Source organism: Daldinia loculata (assembly GCF_022478755.1).
Source record: "Daldinia loculata strain CBS 113971 unplaced genomic scaffold F4817scaffold_18, whole genome shotgun sequence".
Classification (NCBI taxonomy): domain Eukaryota; kingdom Fungi; phylum Ascomycota; class Sordariomycetes; order Xylariales; family Hypoxylaceae; genus Daldinia; species Daldinia loculata.
This window is the reverse complement of record NW_026054872.1, coordinates 354,930-366,206: the sequence shown is the minus strand read 5'-3', so window position 1 is coordinate 366,206 and position 11,277 is coordinate 354,930. Positions and strand designations below refer to the sequence as shown.

The following is an 11,277-nucleotide window of genomic DNA, read 5'->3' as shown; positions in this document are numbered from 1 at the left end:
CAGGGACTAGCCCGTCTTACGATTTGCTCCCCCTTTGTATGGCGACAGCGTCACTCGTTTCACGTGCATTAGGTATGTATAAATAGTCGAGTTGATTTGGGGAGACAAACTAAGCAGGATAGACTAATAAGTAGCAATTGAGTAGCTTCAACTCTTACAATTGTTCCTATTAGAATTCTTGGCATAGTTATAATATCTACTAAGAATCTTCTCGTAGAAGACATCATGTATATAATCGTTCATTGTGCCTCTAAAGTGTAAACCCTCATACTATTCATCGTGCCGGGGTTCGTCTCGCCCTGGTGAAACTTGGTTCATCTCCGTTGTTCTCGAACGCGGTCCGTCGCAGATTTAGATGCGGAGCCGGGGTTTTTATATAGTGATACAGTGTTATTATCCACAGTTAAAAGACAACACACTGTAAGACATTACCTCCTTTCCCCTTCATTTGAAGGCATCCAATGGTAATGAGCACAGTACCCGCGGCACTGTAACTGTAGCTGTAACTGTAACGTTAGGTAAGGGAACATGGATCATATGATGATGGGTTATTCCTCCTCCTCCCCTCTGTTATCCTTCCTTCGCCTTTTTTTTTTTTTTTTTTTGCTAAATCGCGAAGTCGTCAATACCAATTAGATTTCTCTTCCGCACATCAATCACATCCACAAATTCTCTTCTCCGCTCTCTAAAGGTTCTGATTTTGATAATCGACGCTGCGATCTGGTCATCGCTCACCCACAATCGTTACTTTTACACACATACATACATACAAATAACAATATATCCCTTATTTAATTCGGAAGCCCGCGACACGAGATTAATAAAACCCACAGAGAACCCACACCACACCATACCATACCTTGGCTCGGACGAACAGCAGACGAATACGCTACGCTGGACAAACAAAAGGGCTAGCTGGTCTATCTTACCATCAATCTACCACTTTTGCGATACTGTACATACTTCATACCTCGATCTACAATAAACCGCTCCCCGAACAATCATCCAAGATGAAGACCGCATTCGCCACAACGCTCCTCGCCGCGCTCTGCGCAACCCTCGCCAGCGCCGGTGTCGTTATCACACCCATCCACCAGAACCAGATCGTGCCCAAGGCGAGCAACGACTGCTTCTTCGGCCAAACGACTCCTTTCGGCTGCGGGTAAGCTTTTTTTCCCCCTCTTCCCTCTTCCCTCCTCCCTCCTACACTATTAGGATCATGAATGGAAAAAAAGGATAAACGAGTATGGAATTTTCAGCTAACACAAGTCTTTCTAGTCCTGTCCGCTCGTGACGAGCCCGCGCTCACGTTTCTTTCCACGTCTTGAACTAGAGAGAGAGAGGTCCGTTGGAGTGGTAGATCTGGTTCCGAGGGACGAACAAGGAAAGCGCCGGCGTTGGGTAAATAAATAGATCTTGAGGTTCTTGAGAGAGATTACTTCGGTCACTTGGATACAGTCAAGTTAATGGTTACATGGAGAAGATCGCGAAGGAAGATTTGTGGTTGTGAAATTCGGTATCGAATGTGTGGCATTGTGTTTGAGCCTATGTAACTTTGTGGTTATTGATTTTCGTCGTTACAACTGGGAAATACAAAATTGACTTCGCAATTCGTAAATGGTTCTGATCTACATACATGACAAATATCTAGACGGTGTTTCTAGTCGTAGAATGCTAGGATATAGAAACACTTTTCATGCCCTTTAGCACAAACTCGTCTGACATTTGTACGTCCGTACAAAGTGCGACAAGTCTTGGGTAAATGGGTGCTGCTAGGTAATATAGTAAACAATTGCGAATATAACATTTTATATGGTATCACATATTCTATATCTCCTATATATCGACTACCGTCGATATTAACTTAACGGTGGTATATGACAACATATAATTACAATCGACATCTAAATCAGCGCCTATATGCTCCCTACGTCTCTTCTCTCTTCTTACGCACATCCCCATCTACTAGCAGAATAAAACAAGGAAGCAGGTTTAACACTTGAGGTTGTACTTGGGCGTCCGGTCGTCGGTCATAGCACCCCACGAGGTCTCGTCGGCAACGGAGCCGTCCTCGCCAATAGCCTTGGGCTTCCAGGCCTCGTCGAAGGCCTCGAAGAAGAAGACGTTGAATCCCCAGTCGACCATACCGCAGACGGCCTGGCTGTAGAAGGTCGAGGCAGGCTTGACACCGGGCTGCGCGTTCTGGTACTTGTCACCGCCAGTAGGCCAGCCCGTCTCGCCAACCCAGAGTTCGATCTTGTCGGTGCCACCGGCCTTCTCCTGGATGTGGCCGAACGCCTGGAAGATATCGTCGTAGAAGGAGCCCGTCGCGTTCGACAGCACCTGACCCTGCCAGTACGAGAAAGCGTTGCATAGCATAATGTCCACGCTACCCGATTCCGCGAGGGCGTCGGCCGTCCCATCTGCGTACTTGTTCCACGAGTCGGCTGTGCCGATCTTGAAGCCATTGCCCACAGCTGACTTGACGTCCTGGATCTTGGACAGAAGCTCCGGACCCGTAAAGTTGCCACGGTACATGGATTCCGAGCCTACGGTAATGGCGTATACCTGGTCCTTGTACTTTGGTGCGAACTCGACGACGGCTGCCTTGTCGGCTTTGAAGGATTCATCTGTATCGGGCCTATTTGATGTCATCGTTAGTAACTGTATCCCCCCTTCTCGCAAATTGGGTTGAGGTCTACCCTCGGACTATATCAAATACAAAAGTGTTAATAAAACGGCATATTACTGACCAGATACCTAGGACAACCTTGAATCCAGCCGTCTTAGCAGCAGGTAGGATTAGCTTCGCGACATCGCAGTCGGAAGCAGCGTAGATGCGAACGACCTTGGCGCTCGTCTCCTTTGTCAGAGCGGCGAAGTCAGCCGCGTAGTCGCTCGATTCCTTACAAGTGCCATCGGCCTTCTTGTTGCCCAACGCAAATCCTAATTGTCCTGCGGCCGACGCCACGATTGGGCCCGTGGCCACGGCTGCCGAGAGAATAGTCGAGAAACGCATATTTCCTATTCCTTTCCTTCTCAATGTGGTATCTCTAACTCAAATCGATTCGCTCGGACGCGTAGATTCTTTCAAAGGGGGTATCGTTATCTCCTGTTCGTTCGGGAAGCAGGCGGTGAGTACCTAGGTAGCAATGCTAACTTGAAAAAAAGGAGCGAAATGCCGGGCCGACGCAAAAACAAGAAAGAGTGTGAGACTACAGCTAGCCGGCAGGGGAAAGGGCAAATAGAGCAGAAAAGAGAATGACGAATTGGTTGTTGGTAGTTGTGATGATAAGAAAATAAGAAGAGAATGTCACGACTGCTTCTTTTCTCTTGGCTGAAATTGGATGTTTCGAGCAGGGGTCGCCGTAATAAAAAAAGGGGTACCTACCTCCTAGGTACATATGTATCTCCTACGCTAAGGGTCTTAGCTGCATTAATGCAGGTACAATATTATATAATCTCCATCTCCACATTCCCAATCCCATATCGAAATACATCTCCATGTACGAGGTCACATACCTGCTTATATAATATCAATACTTCAATAATTGAGCCCAAACCCGGAAACACCTTATCTCAGTAAACTCAGACCACAAATTCGATATCGTTCGTGGGGTTGTACCTCCCCTAGCCACACCACTTTTCAACCAATCAAACCCCGGAACAACCCCCCAAAACAACATCGAATCTGTGCCGCCTCGAAAATTTCGGGTCTGAGGTCACCTGAGATAAGAAACACCAGTATATAGTATCCTTAAGCTCTATACAGAAGTCTATGCAGAAGTCTCTATAGGAGGGACTTGGTATATTACGAAATAATGTCGGTATCAACGACCTATTCGTATAGTCCCTACTCGATGTATATAAAGGGAGTTGCCCAAAAACACCCAGGAAGTCACCAAGGACGTGTCAAGTCACATATCGTCATTATAATTACAGATAAGAAAGCAATAGTAAAGGAAAAGGCAGGTAGTTATAGCCTACATATGTATGATCAAATGCCTGCATCGTTGCCTAACGTACATGTTGTCGCTTCTCTATCTTCATAGTCTGTAAAGAAAAGTAGTGGTTTAGTCTTCCTACGTATAACAGCGCTACACGAGTGACTATAGTATATTCCTTCCAATAGATATCCTAAAGAAGTCGCCTGTCTCTCTCTAAGATGTAGTATAAGTAAAGCCGCTCGAACCATTTCTCACCTCTCTTCTCTCTTCTAGTTACATGCAATCTTCAAGTCCCGTTCCCTCATCCATCCATCATGTCCATCACTCATCCTCCATCATTCATTAACCATCCCTCTTTAATACCTCTTGTCTCGACCTCATACATCACCTTTCCCATCATACCTTTACACCCCGGGGTTAATATTCGACTTCAGTCCAACGTGTATAACTTGGGCAACGCGACGCGATCTTACGATTCTCCGTCTATGTTGCCCCCACGATTATCATCATAAGTCGATATCAACAACCCCTCTGAGCAATACCCCCAGTACCCAACATCAAGGCAGGCGATGCTACCAAATGAAGACCAACCCAGCATCTTCAGAACCCACGAGTATCTCCCGGCCCTGGATTTCGACGTCAACGACCCTCAAGCGACAACCCTCTCCCACGACCCTGGCCTTCTTACTTGCTGCTAAGCAACATGTAATCAGGTGGGTAATATAATGATGACTGACACTGCACGAGCTTCATAGCGATGAATGACCCTGTTACGATCTGAGTATTCCCACAAGACGTCAACCTTTTGGTTGGCGCATCAAGACTTTATAGGTGTTCCTCGGTCGATATTCGGAAGACGCTCGAGCACGGCTATATCCCCACGAAAACCTTGACGTACGGCGAACCTTTCCCTACAAGTCTACAAGGTTTTGTTGGTGTTAGTCACACATGATAAATTATAATCATTAGCCATACTTTGCTCAAATGCCTTGGTGTTGTATAGTTTTACCTATTTCCATCCTTTCACTTATAAGAACACACCTCGTAGTCGTGGTAGGATAGTCGGATGCCCCTATAAAAATAATATATTCCAGTGAATTATAGGGCAATGACATTATTTTTACAAGATTCGCTAATAATCCGCAACCTATGTAGGCCATCATCTAATGACTTTCTTGCTGAAATCTTAAAAGAGAAATAATACTTTCACGCCCAAACCCTGAAGCTGCTGTTCTTTGAAAGTAATCTAAATCTTAACATTGTGATAAATTCATTAGGTTACAAATTCACCCCTTGCGATCAGAGATTTTATCTACGTAGCCTACTCTCTAGATTTTCTACTCAGAGCCTCGAGATCATAATGCTTGCGATCTAATCTCCATTCACGCTCAATCATTAACGCCAGGTAATTATTAGTAGTTGTGTCTGCGCCACGTCACGAATATTGTGACTAGGAACCTAAGAGTAGTAGAGTCAATACGAAGTCGATTGAATGAATCTAATTACAGCGACACTTGCGTATTGAATAGATCCATGTACCTAGCTTAAGTAGATACCTCTTATGTATATTTAAATACTTGCCGTCCTTTGGAAGAGGGAGCATTTCTAACCATCAACAACCCCCTTTGGTCAATCAACTACTTCTCTTCGTCCACCGATAGCCCAACCACTCTATCTACCCCTTTGGCGTCGCCAACACACCATCATCCTCAGGACTCCTACAAAATACCACCATATACCTGCGCCATCCCGCCAATCAGACACCATGTGCAAAATGGTAAACCAGCTTATGAAATACAGCTGCGGCCACGAGAGGTTTACATGCCCAGTCGTGGGTACCGGAAAATTATGCCCAGACCTTACAAAACTCGAATGCATGTTTCCGCCTCCCACCGAGGACAGGATTTTCCCGGATCTTGAGACCCACAAGCTTTGTCCGAAGTGCAAGCCGGACGTACCACCACCAACACCACAACGGGGATGGGTCGCATGGGCACTTGGTCGCTAGTTACTTAAATACTACGACGCATACCTACCCAGGAATAACCTATATGGCAGATATCATCTGGTCCGCCTATAGATAGTCACTCGCGATGATTTCACCGCGCTAGCAGTTGCAGCTAGATCACCTACATAGATGAATTCACCATAATCATCTCTTACATCTTTACGTGACGCATTGACAGATCCCTGAACTAAGCTCCGTCTAAGCTAACTCCTTAACGTGAAAGAATTCCCAATCTATAAGGCTAGAATTGTTGACAAGTTTAAATAATGATGGGTAACAACTCTTATGATAGCATAGTTGCCAGTTTGGCATCACCTTGAATAGGTACCTAATGGTTAGAACCCTCGATATAATACTGTATTGAGAAACCTAGATATGATGATGGTCGAATACTAACATATCTCTCGTATCTTATTGGCTAAATTTCGTGAATAGTTCCTAAAAGGGTATATACTAAGTGCTTATTAAGCCCTGATTGGCTAGCAAGGGTGGGACTTACACTTGTGTCTCAGTAACATATCCGAAAATAATATGTCGAAGTAAATGTATACCTTAATAAGAAAGCCAAGCAATGGGTTTCTAGGTCAGGTATGTGTATATATATATAATTTAAGAGGGCAATAGCATGATCTAATTCGCCGACCCCCTATCCTCCACCGGGAAAAACTTCAACAAGCCATGGCCATCCTCTCTAAATTCCACATAAACCCCCTTCGCAAGCTCCTCTAACTTACCAATGCTTTCTCTCATACTATGCACCGGCTCATCCCCCTCATAGCCGTCAAGAGGGTGAAAGAGCAGAGCTAGCGGCGAAGACTTGAGCAGGGGTTGGTTCCTAGTCAACACGATGGAGACGGAAAGCAGCACCGCTGTTATAAGGACCTCGGCCACCGGTAAGATGATCCACGGCCAATGGACGCGCCAGTACGTCTCCTGGTGGAACGCCTGGCCGGGCCACATCAGGGCGTCTCTGTTATCGCCGGGTGCGGAGCTGCGTATCTGGTTCGTGAGAGTGTCCTCGATGTTCTTGGTGAAATTAGTGAGGTTCGTGTGGTACATAAACTCGCCGAAGCTGAAGTCCGCGTTGGCGGCTTCGTCTGTTAGGGGCGAAGTTAGATCTGTCGAGAAGAGCTTGTTGACGTATTCGAAGAGCCCGGTTCGCAAGGAGACGCTTATGTTAAAGAGTTCCCTAGAGGAGTTTGTGCGGAACGTGTCGTATGTGAAATAAAGGGACGGATTTCCCGCTCCCTCTTGAGACCAGTCATAGCTGAGGAGCTTTTCGGTGGTATAATTAGCCTCTTGGATCCCGGCGGGCGTTGCAACAACGCCGTGGTATGTCCTGACGCAGAAATCCAAGGTAATCGTAAAAGCCTCAGCATTCGTGAATGTGATCCCACCGTACCGATCCGTATTGTTAACACCATTTAGCACACCTTCTATAACACCGTCTAAGTTATTCCAGGCTCGCGACGTGTTGAATAGCGAGCCGCCCCCGTTTCCCCCGCGCCATGCCATCTCTATGGGCTCTCCTTCGGGGAATTCGAATGTGCACACATATTGATACCTGCCGGATTGGCAGGTCTTGTTAACAATATTGGTAACGTCTTTAAAGCTAGCGCAGACCGCTAATGTGTCGAATTGATCCCAAGTACACTTCGCAGCTGGCTCGGGGCAATAGAAGTTAACTTCCTGCACAGAGCCTACGGCACCGTTCGCAATAGTCGTCTGAAGCTTCAATAAGTCGGGATTTGGATCACGCGGACCTATGTGCTATTTTATTAAACTGCCGAACCCCCAATGAGAATTGGATTCTAAGACGTACCTCCGTAACCCTGTATCGAATTAGACCATATAGCCTTTGACGTATAATTACCAGCTCGTCCTATCTGGGCCGTGACGTTTGTTAAGAGTGCCTGCCTGCTCTGCTGCTCTAGCATCTGCTGGGCTGTCGGCTCGATAGCTAGTGCAACCAATGTAACTAGAGCCAATCCCCATGCTGTAACAGCTTTGAGGCGGCCAGTGAGTAGCAATAAGAAACAACCCCATGGCCCTCGACTTGCATCGTCATAGAGCTGTAAGTGATGGAGTGGGTTGGCTCGACACTGAAAATGGCCCCATTTGAGCTGACTGAGGCAAGACGCTATAGGAATCATCATCGCTGTTCTGGTGATCGTGGTGAGAATAGCTATCATAGAGTTTGGTCGGATAGAATATGGCCACATTTCAACTGGTTGATCGTCAACCTGTTTCAACACAGGAATAATCAAGCTTATGCTAATGAGACTTAGAACTGAGCCTCCTATTTCCCACCACCACCACCAAGAGGCAATCGTGCTTAGACGCTCTACTTTTGGTTTTGATGCAACTTTGTCCTCTTTGGGTATGTTTTCCGAATCGCTTGATCTTTGGGGGTTTAGGTCCGGGGTTGGGCTGTGGTTGATATTGGCTTGAATACCTTCCCCATGAGATAAATATCTACGGCTTCTGATGGTTTGTTCTGACGGCGTGAGAAGGGATATACCCGCCGATGCGCGGCTGCTTTCTGAATTGTAGCCCACCGTTAAGCTGCTTCTTGGGCTTGGCGTTTCGTCGTCCGTAGATTGACTATGATCAATAGGCATGTGCATTCTAGTTTCGTTGTTCATAGGCTGTGATGGCATTGTGCTATAAGTGGTAGGTGGTGAGATGGTATGGAGAAGTAGTGTAAGTATACAAAATATGATATGTTATATCTCATTTCTTAGAGAAGAATGGTGTAATTATGTCTAGGCAGGGTTTAATATAAGAATGTGTGAATCTTAAGAGTTATTCGACGGATCTGATAATGCCTTGATGGTATATTGGGGGCCGAGTACCTAAAGCGAAACACTGGCAATGCCCCCTAGCAAGGCAGTATCATAGCCAAATACTACGTAATAGATGTTGTGATACCAGCGATTTCAGCTGATTAGTTGATTGGCTATACCAATTCGAATACCTATAAATATAGAGCTATGTCACTCTATGGCTTCGAATAATATGGATGTGGTATGTGATACGAAGCCACAGTCACCGCAATCTCAACCCTTCGCTTTAATATAGGACGAAACGGTGCAGCCAATACGTATCAGATCAGGCACACAGACTTGTTCATTAAATAGAATTCCTTGTTTTTGTTGGGGGCGGTTTGGATTCATCGGGCCAAATGCCATGCAATTATGGCTGATCGAGCACAGACTAGTTGGGGGCCGTCGACGATAACCTGCACGGGTTTTAGTATAAATCTGGAGGGTTCGACCTGACAAGAACCGTAAAGCTTTGATCAAATGTATATTTCCGGTGATGCGAATATTATTCAAATCCAAACCGGGGATTACCTGAAAACCCCTATTATAGAACGCCTAGATAATGCTCCTGCCATGATGACCTTATCCCCTATATAATCCAAAGTTAACGAAACCGCGTTGCAAACCTACCTACATTAGGTACCTAAGGTACCTAATCTTGCAAGCAATCACCTTTGCGCAGCATTGCTGGTACTGTTGGCCTTGCTCACTCCCCTTTTCGAGTAGATCCTGAACTGGTAGAAAATGATACAATCCTCAACAATCGTGCCAAGAGATCCGAGGAGCCAAGGAATGGCCTTAATAATATACTCCGGCTCTGGGGAGTAAGTGAAAATACTTAGGCCGTATGTTAAATTACCAGTGAGAGATAATAGGAAGAAAAGCAGAGCAAGACCCTCGCAGGACTTCTCCCGGTAGTTCTTGATTATCTGGGGAATTCGAGCACTGGGCTTCTATTAGCACGTGCTTTAGAGCTTATCGCGATCAAGTATGTAGACGTACCATAGATAACAAATAGCACTGGCATATCCTAGAACAAGTCCTAGAACGGCAACTGGTGATTCAGTTGCTGGCTCTTCAGGAGCATCAGGCTTGTCCCAAGCCCCAATCTTATACGACACGAACCAACCGGCAGCTCCAACGATGTAGATAGCTACAACGCTCAGCGTGTTGTGCAACCAAGGGTTGTTATCGGGAGTATCGTCTTCGCCCGTGACAATTCTCTTGATAGGGTCTAGGCCGGACTCGGAATGGTGCATCGAATGACGTCTGTGCGAGCCTGGAAGGCCGCTAGACGACCTCCTCCGCGGCTGCAAGAGGGGTTCGTCTTCCGAGGTCTCAGATTCGGTCGACCGTGTTCGCTGGCGGGCTTTTCGGGCGTTGAGGGTGTTATAGTAGACGGATTGTGTGATTAGGATGATATCGGATATACAGAAGTAGCCCGCCAGTGCTATCGCCGTGGGTGCAAGTCCAGTCACAAGAGCACCTAGAGATTAGAGACAACGGTCAGCTCGGCACGTGCTTCAGCGTTGGGTTGAAGAGATACGATAGGTAAATATAATCCTAGTATTTTCGGATACTGGCAGAAATGGTATAAATGTACGTACCTGATAGATTCGCGAGATCGCCAAAGAGCCAGACAGCTAGGAAAATCATGGATAGGCCTTCTGCACTCTGGGCTCTGTAATTGGCGATAAGCTGAGGAAGCTATCGCATAGTTAGTAAAATACTCATAACATGATATAATATATGGAGAGTTCTCTTTTGCCCCCAAAACACGTACGAGCAAGCAGATCCATGCCGTCAAGCTGATGCTACCAAATACTCCAGATAAGATCTCGTTAACGGAGAGGCCGTGCGATAAGGCCATATCGGCGAGATTCATTTTCAAGTTCGCAATAGTATGATCAGATATAATAATAGATAATGGAAGATAGAAGGTAGACGTGTAATTGGAATATTAGGGACTGGGTTTAAAGAAAGAAAGAGATAGAGAGAGAGAGAGAGAGACCCGACCCAGGAGTAGTTAGTCAGATGGTTTGTCTAGTAAGAGTCAGCTGGAAGGAAGTTATCAGTGGATGGTCAGTGGATAGTCAGTAGACGGTAGTGGCTTCAACAAGTTTTCCCTTATCGCATGCACCACCGATCTTTAGTCGCATTTCTGCGTAACTGTGCAGCGTCGCACAGAGATAAGGGACCGCATAGGAGGGAGGGTAGCAGCGAATAGGGTTTAGCGCCAATGATAAAGCTTATGCACTTGTGCAGCTGTGCCTGCGCCCGCTGCAGCCCCCAGGGTTTTGGGGGGGCTACCTCCGCAATCAACCAGTGTCGGGTTCGCAGTAGTGACGCCACCTGCAGAAGTAGCTTACACAGTACTATCTCGGGTGTTCCCGATAGTTTAAGCTACATACCTCTTAAGGTTATGTACAAGATGTACAATTTGCATCAGGTATGACAAGCAACATTGAACGAATTCAAATTAATAAACTCCGAGATA

The 11,277-nt window shown here is 46.1% G+C and overlaps 4 protein-coding genes across 4 annotated transcripts; 1 reads left to right on the top strand and 3 right to left on the bottom strand.

Moving 5' to 3' along the window:
* Positions 1-586: 586 nt before the first annotated feature.
* F4817DRAFT_334705 (uncharacterized protein) lies at positions 587-1,618 on the top strand. Its single transcript, XM_049302929.1, has 2 exons — positions 587-1,162; positions 1,279-1,618. Exons 1-2 carry the CDS (start codon positions 1,011-1,013, stop codon positions 1,292-1,294), a joined length of 168 nt encoding a protein of 55 aa, XP_049160076.1. The 5' UTR covers positions 587-1,010; the 3' UTR covers positions 1,295-1,618.
* A 178-nt stretch (positions 1,619-1,796) lies between these two features.
* On the bottom strand, positions 1,797-3,332 carry F4817DRAFT_334704 (glycoside hydrolase family 17 protein). The gene is made up of 2 exons (XM_049302928.1): positions 2,754-3,332; positions 1,797-2,641 (listed from the first exon to the last, which is right to left on the bottom strand). The coding sequence occupies exons 1-2, from the start codon at positions 3,017-3,019 to the stop codon at positions 1,993-1,995; spliced, it is 915 nt and encodes a 304-aa protein (XP_049160075.1). The 5' UTR covers positions 3,020-3,332; the 3' UTR covers positions 1,797-1,992.
* A 3,199-nt stretch (positions 3,333-6,531) lies between these two features.
* F4817DRAFT_71527 (uncharacterized protein) lies at positions 6,532-9,031 on the bottom strand. The gene is made up of 2 exons (XM_049307807.1): positions 7,778-9,031; positions 6,532-7,718 (listed from the first exon to the last, which is right to left on the bottom strand). Exons 1-2 carry the CDS (start codon positions 8,613-8,615, stop codon positions 6,586-6,588), a joined length of 1,971 nt encoding a protein of 656 aa, XP_049160074.1. The 5' UTR covers positions 8,616-9,031; the 3' UTR covers positions 6,532-6,585.
* Positions 9,032-10,842, bottom strand: F4817DRAFT_71526 (PQ-loop-domain-containing protein). The gene is made up of 4 exons (XM_049307806.1): positions 10,564-10,842; positions 10,388-10,487; positions 9,783-10,266; positions 9,032-9,725 (listed from the first exon to the last, which is right to left on the bottom strand). Exons 1-4 carry the CDS (start codon positions 10,663-10,665, stop codon positions 9,449-9,451), a joined length of 963 nt encoding a protein of 320 aa, XP_049160073.1. The 5' UTR covers positions 10,666-10,842; the 3' UTR covers positions 9,032-9,448.
* Between the last annotated feature and the right edge of the window lie 435 nt (positions 10,843-11,277).

Excerpts from the sequence above, each read along its gene's own strand:
- F4817DRAFT_71527 (XM_049307807.1), bottom strand. The coding sequence starts at position 8,615 with ATGCCATCACAGCCTATGAACAACGAAACTAGAATGCACATGCCTATT. Across the intron at positions 7,719-7,777 it reads TTCGATACAGGGTTACGGAG|GTCCGCGTGATCCAAATCCC; the intron begins GTACGTCTTAGA and ends AATAGCACATAG.
- F4817DRAFT_334705 (XM_049302929.1), top strand. The coding sequence starts at position 1,011 with ATGAAGACCGCATTCGCCACAACGCTCCTCGCCGCGCTCTGCGCAACC.
- F4817DRAFT_334704 (XM_049302928.1), bottom strand. The coding sequence starts at position 3,019 with ATGCGTTTCTCGACTATTCTCTCGGCAGCCGTGGCCACGGGCCCAATC. Across the intron at positions 2,642-2,753 it reads AAGGTTGTCCTAGGTATCTG|GCCCGATACAGATGAATCCT; the intron begins GTCAGTAATATG and ends GACATCAAATAG.
- F4817DRAFT_71526 (XM_049307806.1), bottom strand. The coding sequence starts at position 10,665 with ATGAATCTCGCCGATATGGCCTTATCGCACGGCCTCTCCGTTAACGAG. Across the intron at positions 10,488-10,563 it reads CGGCATGGATCTGCTTGCTC|CTTCCTCAGCTTATCGCCAA; the intron begins GTACGTGTTTTG and ends ACTATGCGATAG. Across the intron at positions 9,726-9,782 it reads AGTGCTATTTGTTATCTATG|TGCTCGAATTCCCCAGATAA; the intron begins GTACGTCTACAT and ends ATAGAAGCCCAG.